The following is a 19,689-nucleotide window of genomic DNA, read 5'->3' as shown; positions in this document are numbered from 1 at the left end:
CCCGGTTGGGGCGTGTGCACCAGTCGATGTATCTCTCTCACATCGTATCTCTCCTCCCCCCGCCCCCCCTTTCACTCTCTTTAAAAATCAATGGAAAAAATACCCTAAGGTGAGGATTATAAAAACACCACCAATGAAACAAACACGAGTCTAACTCCACGAAGGACTGTTCACCGTTACATTCCCAGCGCCTGGCACAAGGCCTGCAGGTGGTTGTCATCCTCAAAAGCACAAACTCTTTGCACACTCTCTGTGCACCCACGCGCTCGCCTTGTAAAGCTTAAGGCCAGAGCAGTCACAGCCTTGGATCCGGCCTGGCCCGTCTGGAAGCTGCGGCGAGTGGGCTCTCAATCCCGAGTTCAGTGACTTCCCACAGCACGGTTACTGCTACTTCACTAGCCACGGCTGCAATGCAGCTCCTGTTTTCATCTTATTTCTTCTTAAAATGTGTTTTTATTGATTTCAGAGAGAGAGATAGAAACATCAATGAGGAGAATCACTCATCAGTGATTCTGCATGGCTTGGCTGCCCCCTGCTCGCTCCCTACTGGGGACCAAGCCATGTGCCCCGAGGGCGAATGGAACTGTGACCTCCTAGTTCATAGAGCCATGCTCAACCACTGAGCCGCACCAGCCGGGCCCGTTTTCGTTTTCATCCGAGACTTGGTATCATGCCATGCACATGAGGACTTTCTAAATGCCAGTGGGAAGGGCTTATCTAATATATCCTCATTCTAATCCCAGGAAATATATTCTACTACATGCTTTCACTAAGTACGTCACTTGGGGAAATATTAAATGGAGGTATAAATGGAATTTGGTTGACAGGACCTTTGCTTTCAATTCCAAACCTCTTTATACTGTGGACGACAGAGGCCAGGAATGACGAGCCGTCTGCCTGAGCTAGGAACAGGTCTCCTGAGGAAGCCTGTGGCTCTTCCTCTACCCACGCTCATCATTTCATGCTTAAGTTCTTTGCTCAAAATGCCCCCACCTGGCCTGGTAACAGCAGCAGCCTATCTGTACGCTTGAAAAGCTGATGGGCTCAAAGTCTTGCCTGTGGGCTGGGAACTTTTCTAGTCCTTAGTAAAGGGATAAAAATGTCAACGAGCCTGGCTGGCGTGTCTCAGTGGTTGAGCATCGACCTAGGAATCAGGAGGTCAGGGTTCGCTTCCCGGTCAGGGCACGTGCCTGGGTGATGGGCACGATCCCCAGTGGGGGATGTGCAGGAGGCAGCCAATCAATAATTTTCTTTTTTTTAAAAATATATTTTATTGATTTTTTACAGAGAGGAAGAGAGAGGGATAGAGATCCAGAAACATCGATGAGAGAGAAACACCGATCAGCTGCCTCCTGCACACCCCCCACTGGGGATGTGCCCGCAACCAAGGTACATGCCCCTGACTGGAATCGAACCTGGGACCCTTCCGTCCGCAGGCCGACGCTCTATCCACTGAGCCAAACCGGTTTCGGCTCAATGATTTTCTTTCATCGTTGATGTTTCTATCTCCCTTCCTCTCTGAAATAATTATATATATATAATTATATATATATATATATTAAAATAATTATATATATATAATTATATATATAATTATATATATATATATATATATATATATATATATATATATATATATATATATATATTAAAGTCAACAAAACTTCCCTACGGAGAAACACAACTGTACAAAATGTGCAAATTGGCCTTTATTGTCTCCGAGGAACTACCAGACCCAATGAGCAATTCCAGGTCACAGCGGGCAGCCGCCCTCCTTCCCGTCGCTACACTCAGCCCTGACCCGGTCGGACCAGCAGGGTGGGCAGTTTATACCACACTGCAGCAAGGTCTCCCTGGCAAATGGGTGTAAGTCAGGGTTCGGATTGTGTAATTTTAAATGTTGGGTAGAAAGGCCAAGTGCAGTCCTAAGTGATTCAATAAACAGTGTCACCTATAACTGGGAAACGTACAATCAGTTCTGTTTTACAAGTTTAGATCTTAACCATCTTATTCAACGAGGACTTCACTCCAATGGGTAGGAGGGACAGGACCTGCGGAAGACTTCTGCCTGGGACTGGGACCCCACGGACCCCACCCCTTGACTGCATCCCTCGTCTCCTGCAGAGTCTGGACCAAGTTAGTCACCGGGAGGCACGCCAGTGGGTGGCTGTGCAATGGCATGAAGAGACCAGCAAGACAAGGGAGCCTTCCATTTGTGCAAGGCACACGCCCAGAGAGGGCGCCATTCTCCGCCCTGCGTCCTTGCTGGGGAGCAACACTGCGCACGCCTGGCTGTCACTGGCTGCAGACCCAGCAGTCTCTCCAGAAGGTTCGCCTGCGGCTGCCTAAGGCGAGGACAGCTGGATGGAAACAGTGCCAGGCACTCGGCTGCCCTCCCCAGGCGGAACATGAACACGCATTCCCTGCGGCTGCACAACTGAATGCAGTTCCAGAGTCAGAACGGCCTGCCGCTAAGTCCTTCCAACACCATCAGGCTCTGGTTCTTCTCAGGAAAGTGCTGGTAACGTTCCTTGAAGGAACAGGATGGTGAGGGCACACATTTAAGGCCATTTATCCATTAGCGTTGTCTCCCTCTTGACTATCTTAATGCCTCCCACCGACCAAACGTGACGGGAGAGACGCTCTGCCTCCCTTGAAAGGAAACACCATGTACATAATTGATGGCACTGTTCTCCTCAGGAGTCCCAGGTCAAGGCCACCGTGAACGCTAGTCATCCACAGTGATGTTCCGGAAGAGGTACGCCATGGACTCCCCGTTGTGGATCCTGCGGATGGCCTCAGAGAGGATCAGGCTGATGTCCACCGTCTTGATCTTGGGGCACTGTAGCTTCTGCACCTCGTGAGGGACAGTGTTGGTCACCACCACCTGGCCATGGCAGCAATGGGAACAAGCATGGTAACTGGCGTGCCCAGTGGTCCTTTGGAAACGTTTATCCAACATTTAGTATCCCCAGCCCAGGTCCCAACTCACAAAACCTTAGTCCACTGAGTGGTGTTTACAAACTAGACTAACCGACTTCACACACGGGAGGGGTCTCGTGGTTCAGAACTAAGGTTCTGAGCGCCACGGTCTTGTATGCAGGAGAGACAGGGTGAGCCCTGCGCTGCACGGAGGAGAAACGCTACTTGGGCATCAAACCGTATGGAAGCACGAATTACACTGAGCACATAGACGCTGGCCAGGACAGGCCCTCTGGAGAGGCTTAGCAACGCTGGCTGCGTCCCGTCATTACTCACAGAAGAGGCACAAGCCCGGACCTACGCTAAGTGTTCGAGCCCGCAGGCAGACAGACCTCATCGATGGAGGACTCCTCGATCAGGCGGGGGGCCTCCGCGGACAGGATGCCGTGGGTGGCCATGACGTAGATCTTGTAAGCGCCTCTCTCTTTCAGGATCTCTGCAGCAGCAACGAAGCTTTCCACGTCATCAATGATGTCATCCTGAGAAGAGACGGGGGAAGGAGCTCCGGGCCCCGCCCGAGGACACACTCTCTGCCCTTCCCGGCACCCGTCTCAGAGGACGCAAGTCACCAGCAGAGCCATCCACCCGGGCAGAGGCCGCACGCCCAGCCATGGCAAGAGGACTGCGCGGACTGCACTGGGCCTGGCTGTCGGTGCAAAGAGCAACAACGCCTCACAGTCACGTGACGTTTACAGCTGGAGTTTACGACCCTAGGCTCATTTCCTGAGTCCAATGTCAGATCAATCCTACACAGCCAGCGTCCCCTGTACTTTCCTGAAAGTTAAACGGCGGGGGTGGGGGACGGGGGGTACACAGTGACAAAGTGAGCCACTGCGAAGAACCGTCCTCTGGCCCAGCGAAGGTGTTCAGAGCTGGCGGCACAGAGAACACGTTCAAGTTTGCAGAATGAGACACTTGTTCCCTAGCAATGGAACAGCTCTGCCTGGCCGGCACGGCTCCGTGGTTGCCATCAACCTATGTATGAACCAGGAGGTCACAATTCAATTCCCAGTCAGGGCATGTGCCCAGGTCGCAGGCTCCATCCCTAGTGTGGGGCGTGCAGGGGGCGGCCAATCACGTTTCTCTCTCATCACTGATATTTCTCTCTCTCTCCCTCTCCCTTCCCCTCTGAAATCAACACAAATATATATTTTTAAATGGAACGGCTCCTCCTTAGTTCACCTCTCCGCCCTAAAGCTTAAGGTTGAGGACGTCAGCTGCTTTGATGGGACCCACAGCCCTTAAGACAAAGGTCACTTATGGGGTGAACTTTCTTATGGGAGTTACCAAGTTCTCCTTACAGCTGTCGGTTATAATAATCCCTGTTCACCTACATAAAAATCTCTCTTTATCCTAGGGGTTTGGGCGAGAAAGGAAAGACGGATCCATTTAAGTCCATCATCGTTACTGGAAACACAACCCGAAGTGAAACAAGCTACTGAGAGCCAGAGGTGCCCGCTCTGCACAGGAAGACGCTCGGCCATACCACTATGATGGCGATGCTCCCGCCAACGTCTCCCACCACGGTTATCGGCGGCTTCTCTTTGGCCATCATCACTACAAAACGACACAAATGACAAGCCCAGTTAGTCAAGCACCACTAAGTAGCCGTGATCACAGCCAGCCTCCCCCTCTGGAAGTGGTGGCAAAGCCACTGTAGACCAAAAAAAAGCAGCAGATTCCTCTGCAAGGAGCCAGGGGTCCCTCAGAAACGGCCTGTCTAGAGCCCGTTGTCTGGCAGAAACGGACGGTGAGCCCCACTGGCGTGGCTCCGTGGTTGGGCATCAACCTATGAACTAGGTCATGGTTCAATTCTCAGTCCAAGGGCACATGCCCAGGTTGCGGGCTCACTCCCCAGTGAGGGGCATGCAGGAGGGAGTCAATCAATGGTTCTCTCTCATCATTGATGTTTCTATCTCTCTCCCCCTCTCCCTTCCTCTCTGAAATCAATTTAAAAAATTTTAAAAAAAAAAGAAAAAGAAACAGACGGTGAGACATATAACTTTACAGTTTTTAGTAGCCACATTAAAAAGTAAAATCACATATGTGAAGTGAATACTTTATTTTACCCAATATAGCCAAAATATTATTTCAATGTGTAATCAATATGCAAATTTACTAGGTGTTTTACATGGTTTTCAGACTCAGTCTTGGGAAGTTGGTGCGCCTGTTGCACACAGCACTGCCCAGCGGAGACTGGCCGCGCGAGCCTGGCCGCCACCGGTCCGGCTGGCACAGGTGTAAGGACGGGGCCGCAGAGCGAGGAGAGCCTGCACCGCCCCCCACCACCAGGAAAACGGCCGCCGCGGAGACGCACGGGGGAAATGCAAGGAGAATGCCACTCCGCAGACAACGACCAGGGAAAGTTTTCTTCCAGATGACCGTCACCGGACAGCGTGACCTATCAACACGAGGACATAACGAGTTTCCTGACGGTAAGGAACTGGAGAACAATAAGTACGAGTCCCCCGGCTTCCGGGTTTAACCAGCCCTCAGAGTAGAGGCTTCTCATCTCACTGCAAATTCCTGCCCGGAAAAGGCCCATCGGGCACAGAACAAACGAGAGGACAGAGCAGAGCGACGAGAGCGCCGTAGAGGAGGCGGTCCACGGGGAAGAGGAGATGTCCTTGGAAGGGCAGGCTGGTCCCTACGCTTTCGAAAGCTGCTTCCTGCTCTGAAAGGTTTCTGAAGCTGGGAGTGGGAGGGAGGAATGACATTCAGGGCGATTAGACCGGTGAGTAGTTACCAGCCGTTTGGTAATTACCAGCAACAGCCCAGTTCAGCTGATCCTACCTGTGGGCACCGTAAACCTCGACCAGCAGGGGTTGTGCCTCTCTCCCAGCAATTAGCCGAGTTGAAGGCAGCACTGTTTCACTGGCCCATTCCAACAGGCCTCTCCTGCTTCCCCATCCCAGAAACAAGGCCAATTTCCTGACTTCGGCCAGTCAGAAAGGCTCTGTATACAAACATCACCCAGGGGAAGAGAGTGCATCACCGCCGTTAGGAAAGAACTCCTCAAATCCTGGCTTTAATGAAACCGACCACCCCTTAAACAGAGCTGGCCCCTTTTCTTGACCATTTTTCTCTGTAAAAAAGAAAAAGGTTGCCAGCCAGGATCCCTCATTAAAGATCAACAGAGAATTAGCTCTAGTCTGAGGCAGAAAACCAGGCTCCGTTCGCGGCTCTCTGACCCGCCTCTCCCCACACACCTGTCAGTCTGAAAGGAGAAAGCGCTCACGAGGACGAGGCCTAGGCTTACGAGGGTTTTTAAAAAGCAAGCCTGGCTCCCCATGGGCCCATTCCTTGCTCATAACGAGCTAAAACTGAACACGTACCTTGATGTCTCCTAAAAACAGAGACGAGCTTTATTACAGGGTCAATAGGAAAAGTAGTGCCGGGCAGGCTTACAATTTTTCCCCAACAGCTTGCCCAGAAAATAAAATACCAAACATTTGAAATTTCAGCCCAGCTGGTGTGGCTCAGTGGTTGAGCGTCGACCTATGAACCAGGAGGTCATGGTTCAATTTCCAGTCAGGGCACATGCCTGGGTTTTGGGCTCTATCCCCAGTGGGGGGCGTGCAGGAGGCAGCCAATCATTGATTCTTTCTCATCATTGATGTTTCTATCTCTCTCTGCCTCTCCTTTCCTCTCTGAAGTCAATAAAAAAACCTTTTTTTTTTTAAATTAAAGTATCAGCCGAAACCAGTTTGGCTCAGCGGATAGGGCGTCGATCTGTGGACTGAAGGGTCCCGGGTTTGGTTCCGGTCAAGGGCATGTACATTGGTTGCGGGCATGTCCCCGGTGGGGGGTGTGCAGGAGGCAGCTGATCGATGTTTCTCTCTCATCGATGTTTCTGGCTCTCTGTCCCTCTCCCTTCCTCTCTGTAAAAATTCAATAACATATATTAAAAAAAAAATTAAAGTATCAGTAAAAGTAATGTACTGTGAAGACAAGGGGTAAAGGGTGCTTCCACTACCCTATGTGTAAGACTGCTCTCTGCCCTGGCCGGTTAGAGCGTGGGCCCGCAGACTGAAGGATCCCAGGTTCAATTCCAGTCAAGGGCACATACCTCAGTTGCAGGGGTGTGTGCGGGAGGCAACCAATTGATGTGTCTCTCTCACATGGATGTTTATCTTTCTCTGTCTCTCCCCATCCCTTCCACTCTCTCTAAAAATCAATGGAAAAATATCCTTGGGTGAGGATTAATAAAAAAATAAAATGAAAACATTCTTTAAAAAGAAAATAAATCCTGGTAGTAGCGATGAATTAGACTGTAACACACTCAATAAGATAAGACTCTAAGCCCGTACTGATACAGAGGAATGAACCAGGGGGAGGGGAACTCGGAAGGTCACCATTGACAACAACCACAGTAATAACGAATCACGAGGAGACAACGTGCCCCAACTGAGGAATACTCTACAAAGCAACTGGCCCGTCCCCCTCCGGAGAATCAGGTCACGCGAGAGAACAGAGGTGCGTTCAGGACGAACGGAGACTAAAGAGAAGCGACGACTGAGAGCAGCGAGTCCCCTTCTGTTGGGTGCCGGTCCAGAAAAAGACATTCTCTTTGTTCTGAAGGACACTGGTTGGACGGCTGATAAAATCTGAATAAGGTCTGAAGACTGGACAATAGACTTTAACAAGGTCAGTTTCCTGCGTCTGATCATTATAACATTAGAATGTTTACACCTCAGACAGGGGCCCGTCTGAAATGACCTGAGGTGTGAGCATTCTACTACTTGCACCTGTGAAGGTCTGTATGTTTCTGAGGCATGGCAAATGGATACATATTTTTAAGAGAAAATAAACTCCTTCCTCGGATATAAAAAGCATAATGTATCTTCCGTTTAGAATGCTGGTTATTGCCACTCAAAAGTTCCATGGAAACACACAGCCTCCACACGCCTTGGTTAGTTAGTCTGTCGGTCCTCAGGTCATCAGCTCCATGACTAACTCAGGGCGAAAGCGCCCCATCACCGAAGCCTGGTATCTGACCAGCGGTGGCCAGCGCCCAGCGCCCAAGACAGAAAAGCTTAGGCCTCAGAGCACACACACACACACACACACACACACACAGACTTTTCTACAGCTCGAGTGATCTCACCCCCTCGCAATTGTCTTATACACCCTGCAAATGTGTATACAACCTCCTTTCACAAACGGCGAAATCAACGCAATACCATCCAGTTATTTAAAAATACCCAGACGGCAGGTCCACCCAAGGATTAATTCCTAGCCATTCATGTCATCCGAGACGTTCTTCAGTTTCCAAATAAAGTGAGAAAGAGAGCGACTCACACGGGAGCTCCAGGCCGGGGTGGACCGTGGCGTTTTTGACCATCGGGGGCGAGTGGCGGCCGTCGTCCATGTCCAGCTCGGTGCACTGAGCCTCCCCGTGGATCACAGCCAGGCCCAGCCGGAGTCTCTCCGCGTATGACTGGGCCCTGAGAGAAGGACGAGCGAGACGGTGAGCGTCCGGGAGAAAACCCACTGTCACTATTCCCCCACTTTATTAATCACAAAGGGAAGCATCACCCCACCTCTTAGGGACTCACAAGGGAATTATTTATACAAAACAGAACGTGGGCCCAGGCCAGAGTAAAAGCCTCCAGGGGCATGAGAGCTGAGATGTGGGCGAGTGTCTGATTCTAGATCATTCTGGTTCTAGCCTTTGCCCAATAATCTAACTCTTCTTCAGAAGAAAAAATTTGGTTGAAAAAAGTCTCTTAAAAATCACTGCTGCCCCACTGGCGTGGCTCAGTGGTTAAGTGTCGACCTGCGAACCAGGAGGTCACGGTTCGATTCCCGGTCAGGGCACATGCCCGGGTTTCAGGCTCGATCCTCAGTATGGGGCATGCAGGAGGCAGCTGATCAATGATTCTCATCATTGATGTTTCTATCTCCCTCTCCCCTCCTCTCTGACATCAATAAAGACTTACTTAAAAAACAACAACAATAAACGCCCGCCTGGAAAGTGCTCGTAGCCCTCTGCCTTCCTTTTCCTGAGACTGTGAAGGAAGCACTTCATTATCAGCGATGAGGCGAGAGTCCAGGCCAATGGGCTTTCCCGGCCGCCACAGGACAGCCCCTAGACACCAGAGCAGCTCACTCCGACCTCCGAGAGCACCCGCAGGGCTTGCGTAAGTATCTGGAGCAGTTACCTTTTTGCAGCATCAGGAGACTTAGCTACAATGACTGCGTTTCTGTAATTTGGAATCTAGATTTGGAGGAAAAATAAGAAAATACTGAAAAGTTATGCCTGGATGCTGGTATTACATTCTTTCCTCTTATAACAACAATCCACACTAGCAATCATATATGCTAGAATTTCATTCACACATTTTAGAATTTTAACACCAATTAACATCATTGCAAAAATACTGTTACATCAAGAAGGAAAAAAAGTAATTAATTCTTAAAACCTTCATTTAAGAAAACGTAAGCCAACTGCTAAAGATACTTAGAAGGAAATCCCTATTTACGTCTCTGAACTCTGAGACCCTCCAGGCCTAAGTGCTGACCCTCTCTGGCTGCCTCAGGATCAGACTAAGGGGAAGGTCACGTGATGTGCCTTTCCATGTGGAAATGGGACACCAGAGAGCAACTGCATGGAGGACGGCGGTGCGGGGGCTCCTCACTTCTTCCTGGATGTACTGAAGCAGGAAAGGTGAGGCGCGGAGGTTGTCCACGGGAAAGCTGAAAAAGCCTTGGATTTCCTTTTGGTGAAGGTCCATAGTGATAATGTGAGTTAAACCTGGAATTTTAAAACAAAGAGTTACAAGTTCACCCCTGCAAGTTAGTGACTACAGGGGACACACACTAGACGCCCAGCTCCTGTTTCCTATCAAAGACTGGAGGCTGGGGGTACTGTTAACAAGCACATGAGTCATAGGCTTTATCTGCAACCTTAACAAAACCTAACGAACTAAAGAATGTGCCCAGCCTGGCCAGTGTGGCTCCGTGGTTGAGCACTGACCTGGGCACTAAGAAGTCCCCAGTTCGATTCCTGGTCAGAGCACAGGCCTGGGTTGCACAATCCCCAGTAGGGGGTGTGCAGGAGGCAGCCAATCAATGATTCTCTCTCATCGTTGATGTTTCTCTCTCTCTCCCTCTCCCTTCCTCTTTCTAAAAAACGTGCGCAGCCTCCTATGAAGGCGTCTCTAACCTGCCACAAAGACAGACCTGAAGCTGAGAGACGTGCCGTGCCCTCCTCTGCTGCTATTACTATTCGCTTGGTCCTCAAAATCAAGAAAAGAAAACTCAGGTAGAAGCAAAAATATGAAGATGGAATTAATAAATAGTGAAGCAAAAATTGATGTAAAAATAGTAAGGCCTTGATTAAATAATTTAGTAAGAAATGTGAAAAGACTGTGGCTGAGGCAGAAGGAATAAGAAAGCAAAAACAAAGTAATGTACATACTAAAAAAAAAAAAGAGAAATCATGTAATACAAAGATAGAAACTGAAAGGTTTAGAACAATTTTTTATTTTTATTTTTTTTTACAGAGAGGAAGGGAGAAGGATAGAGAGTTAGAAACATCGATGAGAGAGAAACATCAATAACTGCCTCCTGCACACTCCCCACTGGGGATGTGCCCGCAACCAAGGTACATGCCCTTGACCGGAATCGAACCTGGGACTCTTGAGTCTGCAGGCCGACGCTCTATCCACTGAGCCAAACCAGTTAGGGCTAGAACAATTTCTATCAGAAATAAAAGAACGGGCCATGAAATATTCCTTTTTTAAAAAAAAATATATTTTATTGATTTTTTACAGAGAGCAAGGGAGAGAGATAGAGAGCCAGAAACATCTATGAGAGAAACATCGATCAGCCACCTCCTGCACACCTCCCACTGGGGATGTGCCCAAAACCAAGGTACATGCCCTTGACTGGAATCGAACCCAGGACTCCTCAGTCTGCAGGCCGATGCTCTATCCACTAAGCCAAACCGGTTAGGGCACCATGAAATATTCTTATAGAAAAACAAGAAGACAGACTGAAATATCAACAGGGCTAAACAAAAAGGGATGTATGTTTCTGCGGACTCAAATCTGTTTGTTTTTTTCTTTGTTAGAGCTTTAAATAAACATCAGGCTAATGACATTCTAATCATGGTCAAGTGCGATCGCATTTGATTCCCAGGCCAGCTAGTACGTCACTGCTACAAAAACACGTTAGAATAAAAGCAAAGAAAATGAGCTGCTGCGCAGACACTCAGGAAGGGGACGGGGAGTGTGTCAGCTGGAGGAGCAAAAGAAAACTCCAGTGTAACGTTATGCACATGAATACAGCTCAGCAAGAAGGCAAGGACAGAAATCCAGGCCTGAAACTCGGAAGGCCAGGAGTGCCCACATTGCCAGTTAAATGTGATGAAGAGCCGAGACCGGTTTGGCTCAGTGGATAGAGCGTCGGCCTGCGGACTGAAGGGTCCCAGGTTCGATTCCGGTCAAGGGCATGTACCTTGGTTGCGGGCACATCCCCAGTAGGGGGTGTGCAGGAGGCAGCTGATGGATGTTTCTCTCTCATAGATGTTTCTAACTCTCTATCCCTCTCCCTTCCTCTCTGTAAAAAAGCAATAAAATATATATTTTTAAAAATAAAAATATAAAAATAAAATGTGATGAAGGTAAGATGAAACGTGAAGGAAGACGACGGAACGATGACAAAGGCCAAGATTGGAGTAGAAAACACGGACGCAGACAATGTCACTCCAAGGTAAGACAGAGAGGGAAGGGAAAGGCAGAAACCCTACCTCCGCTCTCCCCCTACCAGCACTGTGCACAAGGAGACAGGAGACTGAGGGAGGCACCTGGAGAAAGTACGGACTAGGCTCAGGCGGGGGGAGCCCTAACCGACAGCGGGGAGCCCTAGCTCACCCGCTTTCGCCAGCATAGACGCCAGGAGCTTGCACACGATGGAGCCCCGCTTCCTCATCTTGCTCTGCTTGCTGTAGGGGAAGTAAGGGATGACGCCAATGATACTCCTGGCGCAGGCCGTCTTCAGTGCGTACGCCATGATCAGTAACTCCATCACGGCGGTGTTCACATCTCTGAAACAGTGCAAGTTTGTGTTTGGGGAGTAACATTAGCGTCACTGATGCGCCCCTGGCAATTTAACGTAAGCCGCAGCGATTTAACGTAAGCTGCCCGACGGGTGTTACAGGCATTTACCAGCCGGCAACAGCGGGGTGTCCTGAAAGTCTCCTCATTTCTGACACCATCTACTCGGAGGACAGCATCACACCCCACAGGCCAGGGGCTCAGACCAACAAGACTGCCCCCCGTCCCCACCTGCTATGAATCAGAGGTTCCCACGTCCCTCTCCTCAGGTTATGAATTTGCTAGAATGGCTCAGAAAACTCAGGAAAACTGTTTAACATGCAAACACATTTATGATTTCCAGAACACGAAACTGTTGTTCAGAGGAAACCATAACGCACTGTGTCAAAGCAGTGCTAGCTCTCACCTGGGGATTGTCTGTATAATGAAAACATCTTGGCCTCGAACAGATTCTTTTATTTCAACTCTTGTTTCTGAAAAATAAAAAGGCCCTGTAGCTTTAAGAAAAGCACTACTCATACCATAGATAATTAGAGCTCAGACAGAGAAAGGAAGCATGGGGTCATGAATCCAGGCTTTCAACTTTAAAAAAAGAATTCGAAATCACTGGACACGAACTTGTCTTTGCGAGGACTAAGGGCAGTATAACCGAAGTACACGCCCGCCAGGGGACTTACGGTGCAGCTTTCCTAGGCCACTGGCCGTCAGCGAAGGGACCTCGACATGATCGCTTCATGTTAGGGTTCCCCGGGGAAACCCCGAGGGCAGGGGAGGCAGGTAGCTAGCCTAAGTCTTCCAGACGCTGGAGAGGAAACTTGGAGGTGGAAGAGCAGAAAGCGCTTTTACTGTCACCACCACCTAGAAGCAGATTGCGCTCTCTCTTTTAATCCTCACCCGAGGATATTTTCCCCATGATTTTTTTAGAGAGAGTGGAAGAGAGAGGGACAGACAGAGAGAAATATCGATGTGAGAGAAACACGTTTGGTGGCCTCCTGCAGGAGCCCTGACCAGGGCCCAGGCCAGGGAGGAGCCTGCAACCCAGGTACATGCCCTCGAATGGAATCAAGCCCGGGACCCTCCGGTCTGCAGGCCGATGCCCAGGTTGCTCTTGATGCCACTGCTGGCCAGTGGACAGATAAAAGCAGGGAGCGTCTGCCAGCACCGCCCAACACGGAAGACAAAACTCTCTCCAGCTCTCCTTTTTCAGCCCAAATGACAGGATACTTGCATTATCTCGGGAAAGAGGAAAGGAGACTTTCAGGAGAACACAGGAGTCAAGATTTAAAGGGAAGCACAGAATGATGACGTACCCCTCTAACGTTAAAGAGGAAAATGTTTCTGTGTTAGACATGAGTAATATTCGCCTTTTAAATACACGCCAGCCAGGTAAAGCACAGCTCAGAGAACAGAGGATGCTTCAGAGTTGGTGTGACTTTACCTCCATTGGTCTCCTGATACACCACAGACTTCCCCAGTTCAGCACCAAGACGCCTGTGGGGGAGAAAAGGCAATTAAAGGGCGCCCCACCCAAAGAAACTCCAGTTCGCATGCACACGTAACGGAAAGACTAGAACGACTAGTCTGGCGTTCTTTGCCAAAAAACAAGGAGAAAGTTCAATTCGCGAAGAACTGAAAGTGCGTGGGCGTCCACAGGCGCGCTCACCCGGCTGTACGCGGGCTTCCCTGGAGCAGCCCACAACCGAGGTTGCTCGGCCAGCTCCCGGCTTTCTGACCACTAACTGTCCTGGAAAATCGTTCCCAAACAAGGACTTGGCTACTGGCAGTCACTCCCGAACCACATGCCAGAGGTCAGCGCCTCCACGTCAGAAGCACACAGACTCGGTCTATTAACCAAAGGCAGAGCGAACCTGTCTGGATCGATGAGCACAGATCGAGTAGGAAAAGCCCTTTTTGCGACAACCAGGGACACGGGATGGGAACTAGGGCTGCTGCTGGATGCTATTAAGGAACTAATGGTGGGTTCTTGCTGCTACCGGTTGGCGTTACCATTTCATGAGTGCGGTGACATGATGTAAGGTTGGAATCTGTTTAACAACACTCCAGCCAGGCAAGTTATTCCGCCTGAACAAGGAATGAAATTCTGTTACATTGCTACATGCTGCAACATGGAGGAGCCTTGAAGAAAGAATTATAAGACAAGCCAGACACAAAAGACAGATACTGCATGGTTCTGTTTATAGGTGTCCTGAGAAGAGGCAAATTCATAGACACGGAAGCAGAAGGGAGGTTATGGGGCTGGGGGAGGGGGGAGTGTTTCAAGGGCTCAGAGTTTCAGCTTGGGAAGACAGTTCTGGAGATGGCTGGTGGAGAAGGTTGCACAACAGTGTGAATGTCCTAATGCCACTGAGCAGTGCACTTCAAAACGGCCAAGATGGCCCTAGCTGGTCTGGCTCAGTGGATAGAGCGTTGGACTGCAGACTGGAAGGTCCCAGGTTCAGTTCCGGCCAAGGGCACATGCTCGGGTTGTGGGCTCGATCCCCAGTATGGGGCATGCAGGAGGCAGCCGATCAATGATACTCCTTTATCATTGATGTTTCTATCTCTCTCCCTCTCCCTTCCTCTCTGAAATCAATAAAAATCTATTTTAAAAAATAATTAAGTAAAATGGCTAAGATGGTAAATTTTGATATGTTACTTTACCATTAAGTACTCTAGTCAAAAAAGGTGAGGGATAGGTGGAGTAGATGAAACAAGTGTGGAAGCTGGATGAAGGGTAGGGGGTTCATTACAACACACATGTAATCCCCACAAATCCTGGGGGGGTAGTGCACCTGTTTTATTAATAAACGTCATCATCAAAAAAGTTTTCAAATCCCTGCGTGACATTTAGATCCGAAAGGAATCCTGGAAATAAAATATAACCTCAGAGGTCAATCCAATTTAATGATCCTCAAACTTTGCTCAGTAGTAAAACCCTTTGTTTTACTACTGAGCAAATAAAATCTTACTGGGAAACTCAACATATGAAACAGATAAGAGAAGTAATTACAAATATTTATTATTCACAGTGACTTAAAACCTTTTTGGACCAAGGCAGGGAAGAACCTAATATCAAAACAAAAAAACAAAAAACAGTGACATTTTAAATGTGCCCTCCGCCCTGGCCGGGTGGCTCAGATGGCTGGAGCATCCCCCCCTTACACCAACGGTCCCCCAGCAGGGCATGTGCCGGAAGCAGCCGATCCTCCCTCTCATCATTGATGTTTCTATCGCTCCCTCTCCCTTCCTCTCCCTGAAATCAATAAAAACATTTTTTTAAGTATAAAATCAACAGAAACCTATCCCCGGGTGACGATGAATAATAATTACAAGGAGTGCCCGCCAACTTTCTGTTTTCTCTCAGCAAGGTCCGCGGGCTGAACCTGGCCCCAAACAAACACCTGCCGCTCCCTCTTCAGAGTGGGCATTTCAGCCTCAAAAAGGAAAGACAAACAGCCGGAGGGTGCAAACAGAAACAGGACAGTCGATTGCAAAAGGGTTGTTTTTACACTCTTCTCACTGAACATTCCGGCTGGACAGAAAGTCAGCATTCTACACCTCCATCGGGAATTTAAAATGTAACCCTGCCTTTGTCCCACCCAGGAAACGTCAGAGGCGCATGAATGCAAATTACTTAAAAGGTGACAATGACTTCAAATGTCAACAGACAAGCTATTCTTTTTATCCGTGGGTTTACCTGGAGGGCTCAGAAAGCTGCTCCTTCACAGTGGGGCTCCAGGGTCCCTCCCAGAGCCCACTAGAAAGGCGCCCTAGCAAGCCGGTGCCACCCTGAGCCTCCGCTCCCGCAGGCTTGGTATACAACATGTGGCTCCTGCTCACAACCCTCCTGCCCCGCAGGTAGAACCATCCCTGTTTTACAAATGAGGTTCGGGAAAATGGAGTCTCCGGCCCCGTGTCGGAGCGAGGAGGCGGCGGGCCTGGGGGAGGCCTCTCCAGGCCGCTGGAGACCACCGACGTGCAAAGGCACCGACTGTACCTCCAATGACCGACCCAACCTAAAGCTGCCGGTGCAAACTACGGGAGACCCCTCGTTTCTACCCCCGCCCCCACAAATCTGCTCGCCTGGACCTGCCTCGTGCTCACGGCCCTCCCTCCCCTACACCTCGGCTTCCCCGGCGGCACCGAGCGCCCAGGGAACCCGGAACCCTCCAACCTGCCGCCTTCCTACGGCCCCGGGGCCCGTCGGGTCCTCCGGGGGGTAACTACTTCCTGGCCCCTGGCCCCTGGAGGAAGCTGGGGGACGGCGATGAGCAGGTTCCTAGGTGAACTCCAGCCCGGTGAACGGACCCGGGGCCCCCTCTCCAACGCGCTCCCCGCGGGGGTTGCGGAATCCTCACACCGCCCTGGGCAGTGGCTCTGGGGTGACGAAAGGAGGGAGAGCGGTCCAAGCAACGGGGGTGGGGGGTATTAAGTCATCAAAAGTCTGCAGAACTGGGGGGGGGGGCGCCTTCGGTCACCCCCAAGAGTTTGTCCAGCCCCCAAAGGGCAGGATTCGGCTACCGGTGACCCCCTCCCCTAGCTGCCCGGCGAGGGGGCCGGATCACCCTCGGCCCGGCGGGGGACCCGGAGGGAAAGAGGAGCAGGAGGGCTTCCGGGTGGCCCCCGCCCCCGCCCCCGCCCTTACTCGGTGATGCGCTTGGCCAGCTCGGTGCACGCGGCCGTGGAGTTGGCCGAGAAGACTCGGTAGCCGGTGCGGGCGGCGTTCATGGCCAGGCGTGCAGCGGGGCTGACTCGCGGGGCGCGGAAAGCCGAGGACACGGAGAGCGGCGGCAGCAGCAACAGCTTCTTGGGCATCGTCCGGCCCGAGGCGCAGTTACAGCCGGCCCGCGACGGGCGGCAGCCGGGAGGGGTTCCGACTGAGGCGGCCGCGACGCCCGGGGGCCCGGCACAGGAGAGGGGAGTCCGAGACCCTCACGCTCCTCGTACCAAAACCCACACGAGCTCTGGCGGAACCCGCGTTCGCTGCGACCGACACCGCCGCAGCCTCCCGGGACCCAGAGGGAAGGCCGCCGCCCCCTCCGGGCATCCGGGAGACCGAGAGGCGCCGGCTAGAGCGTCCGCAGAGCCGCCATCTCGGATGAGGGCAAGGCGGTGGACAACTCTTAACAGCCTGTTCTCCCTACAGAAGCATCACGAGTTCGCTCTGCTGCTAGACTTTGCCGTCCCACAGGAGGTCTTTTTCAGTCACGTCCTTGGGCTGTGCAGCCTGACTTGGTAGTGGTCCCAGCCCACTCCAACTTTTCTGCCAGGATCCAAAATGTCTGCCTCCGAGGAGGCCGACGATCTAGCTCTGCGTCTCTATGATCACCGCGCTAGCCCCGCCAGGCGCATGCGCTCAGCTGGGATCGCGTTAAGAGGGGGAGGGCGGGGTTATTCCCCGCTGGGTGCCTGCAGTACTGACGTTCCCCCGAAAGGTGGTGTACTCGGGAGCCTCATCTTTATTCCCCGGGATCCAACCTTGCATTTGCATGTAAGGCAAGGTTTCCTGAAGGAGTCCAAGGCGCTCCTGATACCTTTGCTTTGTTTTTGTGTGTGTGTGTGTGTTTTTAAATATATTTTATTGATTTTTTTTTACAGAGAGGAAGAGAGAGGGATAGAGAGTTAGAAACATCGATGAGAGAAACATCTATCAGCTGCCTCCTGCACACCCCCTACTGGGGATGTGCCTGCAACCAAGGTACATGCCCTTGACCGGAATCGAACCTGAGACCCTTGAGTCTGCAGGCCTCCACTGAGCCAAACCGGTTTCGGCTGCTTTGGTTTTTTTTTGTTTGTATGTTTGTTTGTTTGTTTGTTTGTTTTTGCTTTGCTTTTAATAATGTCTTCCTTCCTCAAAGACCCACTCATGAAGCATCTGCTCCAGGAAGTTTTTCTAGATTCCCTCAATCACAGTAAGCCCTTTCCCGCTCCCCACCACCACGTCACCAGGTGGTCCAGCCACACCATGTATACTTGCTTGTATTTAAATAGATATATATATCCTAGTGGCCCGGTGCACAAAATTCATGTGGAGGGGGGGGGGAGGTGTCCCTCAGCCCAGCCTGCACTCTCTCCAATCTCGGACCCTTCGGGAGATGTCTAACTGCCGGTTTAGGCCTGATCCCGCTAAACCGGCAATCGGACATCCCTCTCACAATCTGGGACCGCTGGCTCCTAACTGCTCACCTGCCTGCCAGCCTGATCACCCCCTAACTGCTCACCTGCTGGCCTGATTGCCCCCAACTGCCCTCCCCTGCTGGCCTGATCACCCCCAAGGCTTTATTAGTATGGATTTGGCCCAGCTGGTGTAGCTCAGTGGTTGAGCATCGACCTATGAAAACAGTTTGACTAGGAGAAAACCAGGAGAAAACGGTTTGATTCCCGGTCAGGGCACCTGCCCAAGTTACAGGCTTGATCTCTGGTAGGGGCTGTGCAGCAGGCAGCCCATCAATGATTCTCTCTCATCATTGATGTTACTCCTGGGTCTCATTGATGTGACCCAGGAGATCCCAGTTTGATTCCCCGACAGGGCACATGCCTGGGTTGCTGCCTCATCCCCAGTAGGGGGCGTGCAGGAGGCAGCCCATCAAAGAGCCACTCTCACCTCTCTCTCTCTCTCTCTCTCTCTCTCTCTTTCTTCTTTCTCTCTCTCTCTCTCTTCCTCTCTAAAAAATTATTCCCAAGCATGTACCCTGACCGGGAATCAAACCAGCCACTGAGCCTGAGTGAGCCACTCCGGCCGAAGGCACATCTTAGTTATTGTTAATCTGCTTGTGATTGTCGAGTGTCTTTTTTCCCCTTCGTTCTCCAGCATTTGCCATGTGTCTACATCACGTTGGCTGTTCCTCTGGAGAGCCCTGCCTCGGACGGGGTCTGAAGTGAGGGTTAGGGCCTTTGCTCATCTTGAAAGGCTGTCCTTTTTGAAGTTTGAAGGGAGACTTCACTGGACCAGATCCAGTGTTTGTCTGTTTGTTTGTCTGTTTGTTTGTTTGCGTTAAATGTTTCTCTATAGGCCAGGCTGGCCCTTGAGACGCCAGGCCTGCTGGGCATTTGCTACAAAGACAAAAACAGCTCTGCCCCGCACACGGCGACATGTCCCATAGTCCACCCGAGTTCAGTGTTCACAAAAGGGATCCTGTTGTTGACGGGGCTGCAGGTTCAGCAGGAATTGTGGACATCTGATCGGCACGGTTTCAAGAAGACGAGGGCGGGCAGCGGTTCAGGCCTGGCGTGAGGGATTGCCCGGGAGGGGACAGGACGAGACAAAGAGGGCTGTGTCCGGGACCGCTCAGCCCCGCTCCGAGAGCTGAGTGATGTGGAAGGCAAGGTCGGTCCTTGCAACAAAGAACACTGCAGGCGATGCGTCAGGAGTTCTGCCTCCGCTTTGCACTGCTCCCGCTGGAACTTGGGGAAAAGATGGGCCCTCGCTCTGTCTTCCTTCTCTGAACAGGCCTCCGCCAGCTGAGACGGGATGTCTTTATTTCCAAAAATAACACCAACTTGGATCTCTAAGCGGATTCTCTCTATAGGACACCAGGAACCACGCTGGGGTGAGAGCAAAATACCGGGCAGGCGGAGCCAAGCATGCTGGGAGTGACCCTTGCCAGCGTGAGCAAGGACAGTGGTAGACAGCATCTGCTGCGGT

At 51.1% G+C, this 19,689-nt stretch overlaps 1 protein-coding gene across 1 annotated transcript; it reads right to left on the bottom strand.

Moving 5' to 3' along the window:
* Nucleotides 1–1,681: 1,681 nt before the first annotated feature.
* On the bottom strand, nt 1,682–17,105 carry PRPSAP1 (phosphoribosyl pyrophosphate synthetase associated protein 1). The gene is made up of 10 exons (XM_079798784.1): nt 16,690–17,105; nt 13,483–13,535; nt 12,451–12,517; nt 11,862–12,034; nt 9,624–9,739; nt 9,147–9,202; nt 8,284–8,429; nt 4,469–4,539; nt 3,315–3,461; nt 1,682–2,887 (listed from the first exon to the last, which is right to left on the bottom strand). Exons 1-10 carry the CDS (start codon nt 16,857–16,859, stop codon nt 2,729–2,731), a joined length of 1,158 nt encoding a protein of 385 aa, XP_079654910.1. The 5' UTR covers nt 16,860–17,105; the 3' UTR covers nt 1,682–2,728.
* Nucleotides 17,106–19,689: the final 2,584 nt, after the last annotated feature.

Source organism: Cnephaeus nilssonii (genome assembly GCF_951640355.1).
Source record: "Cnephaeus nilssonii genome assembly, chromosome: 19".
Lineage (NCBI taxonomy): Eukaryota > Metazoa > Chordata > Mammalia > Chiroptera > Vespertilionidae > Cnephaeus > Cnephaeus nilssonii.
The sequence above is the reverse complement of the archived record's forward strand: the minus strand, read 5'-3'. Positions and strand labels throughout refer to the sequence as shown.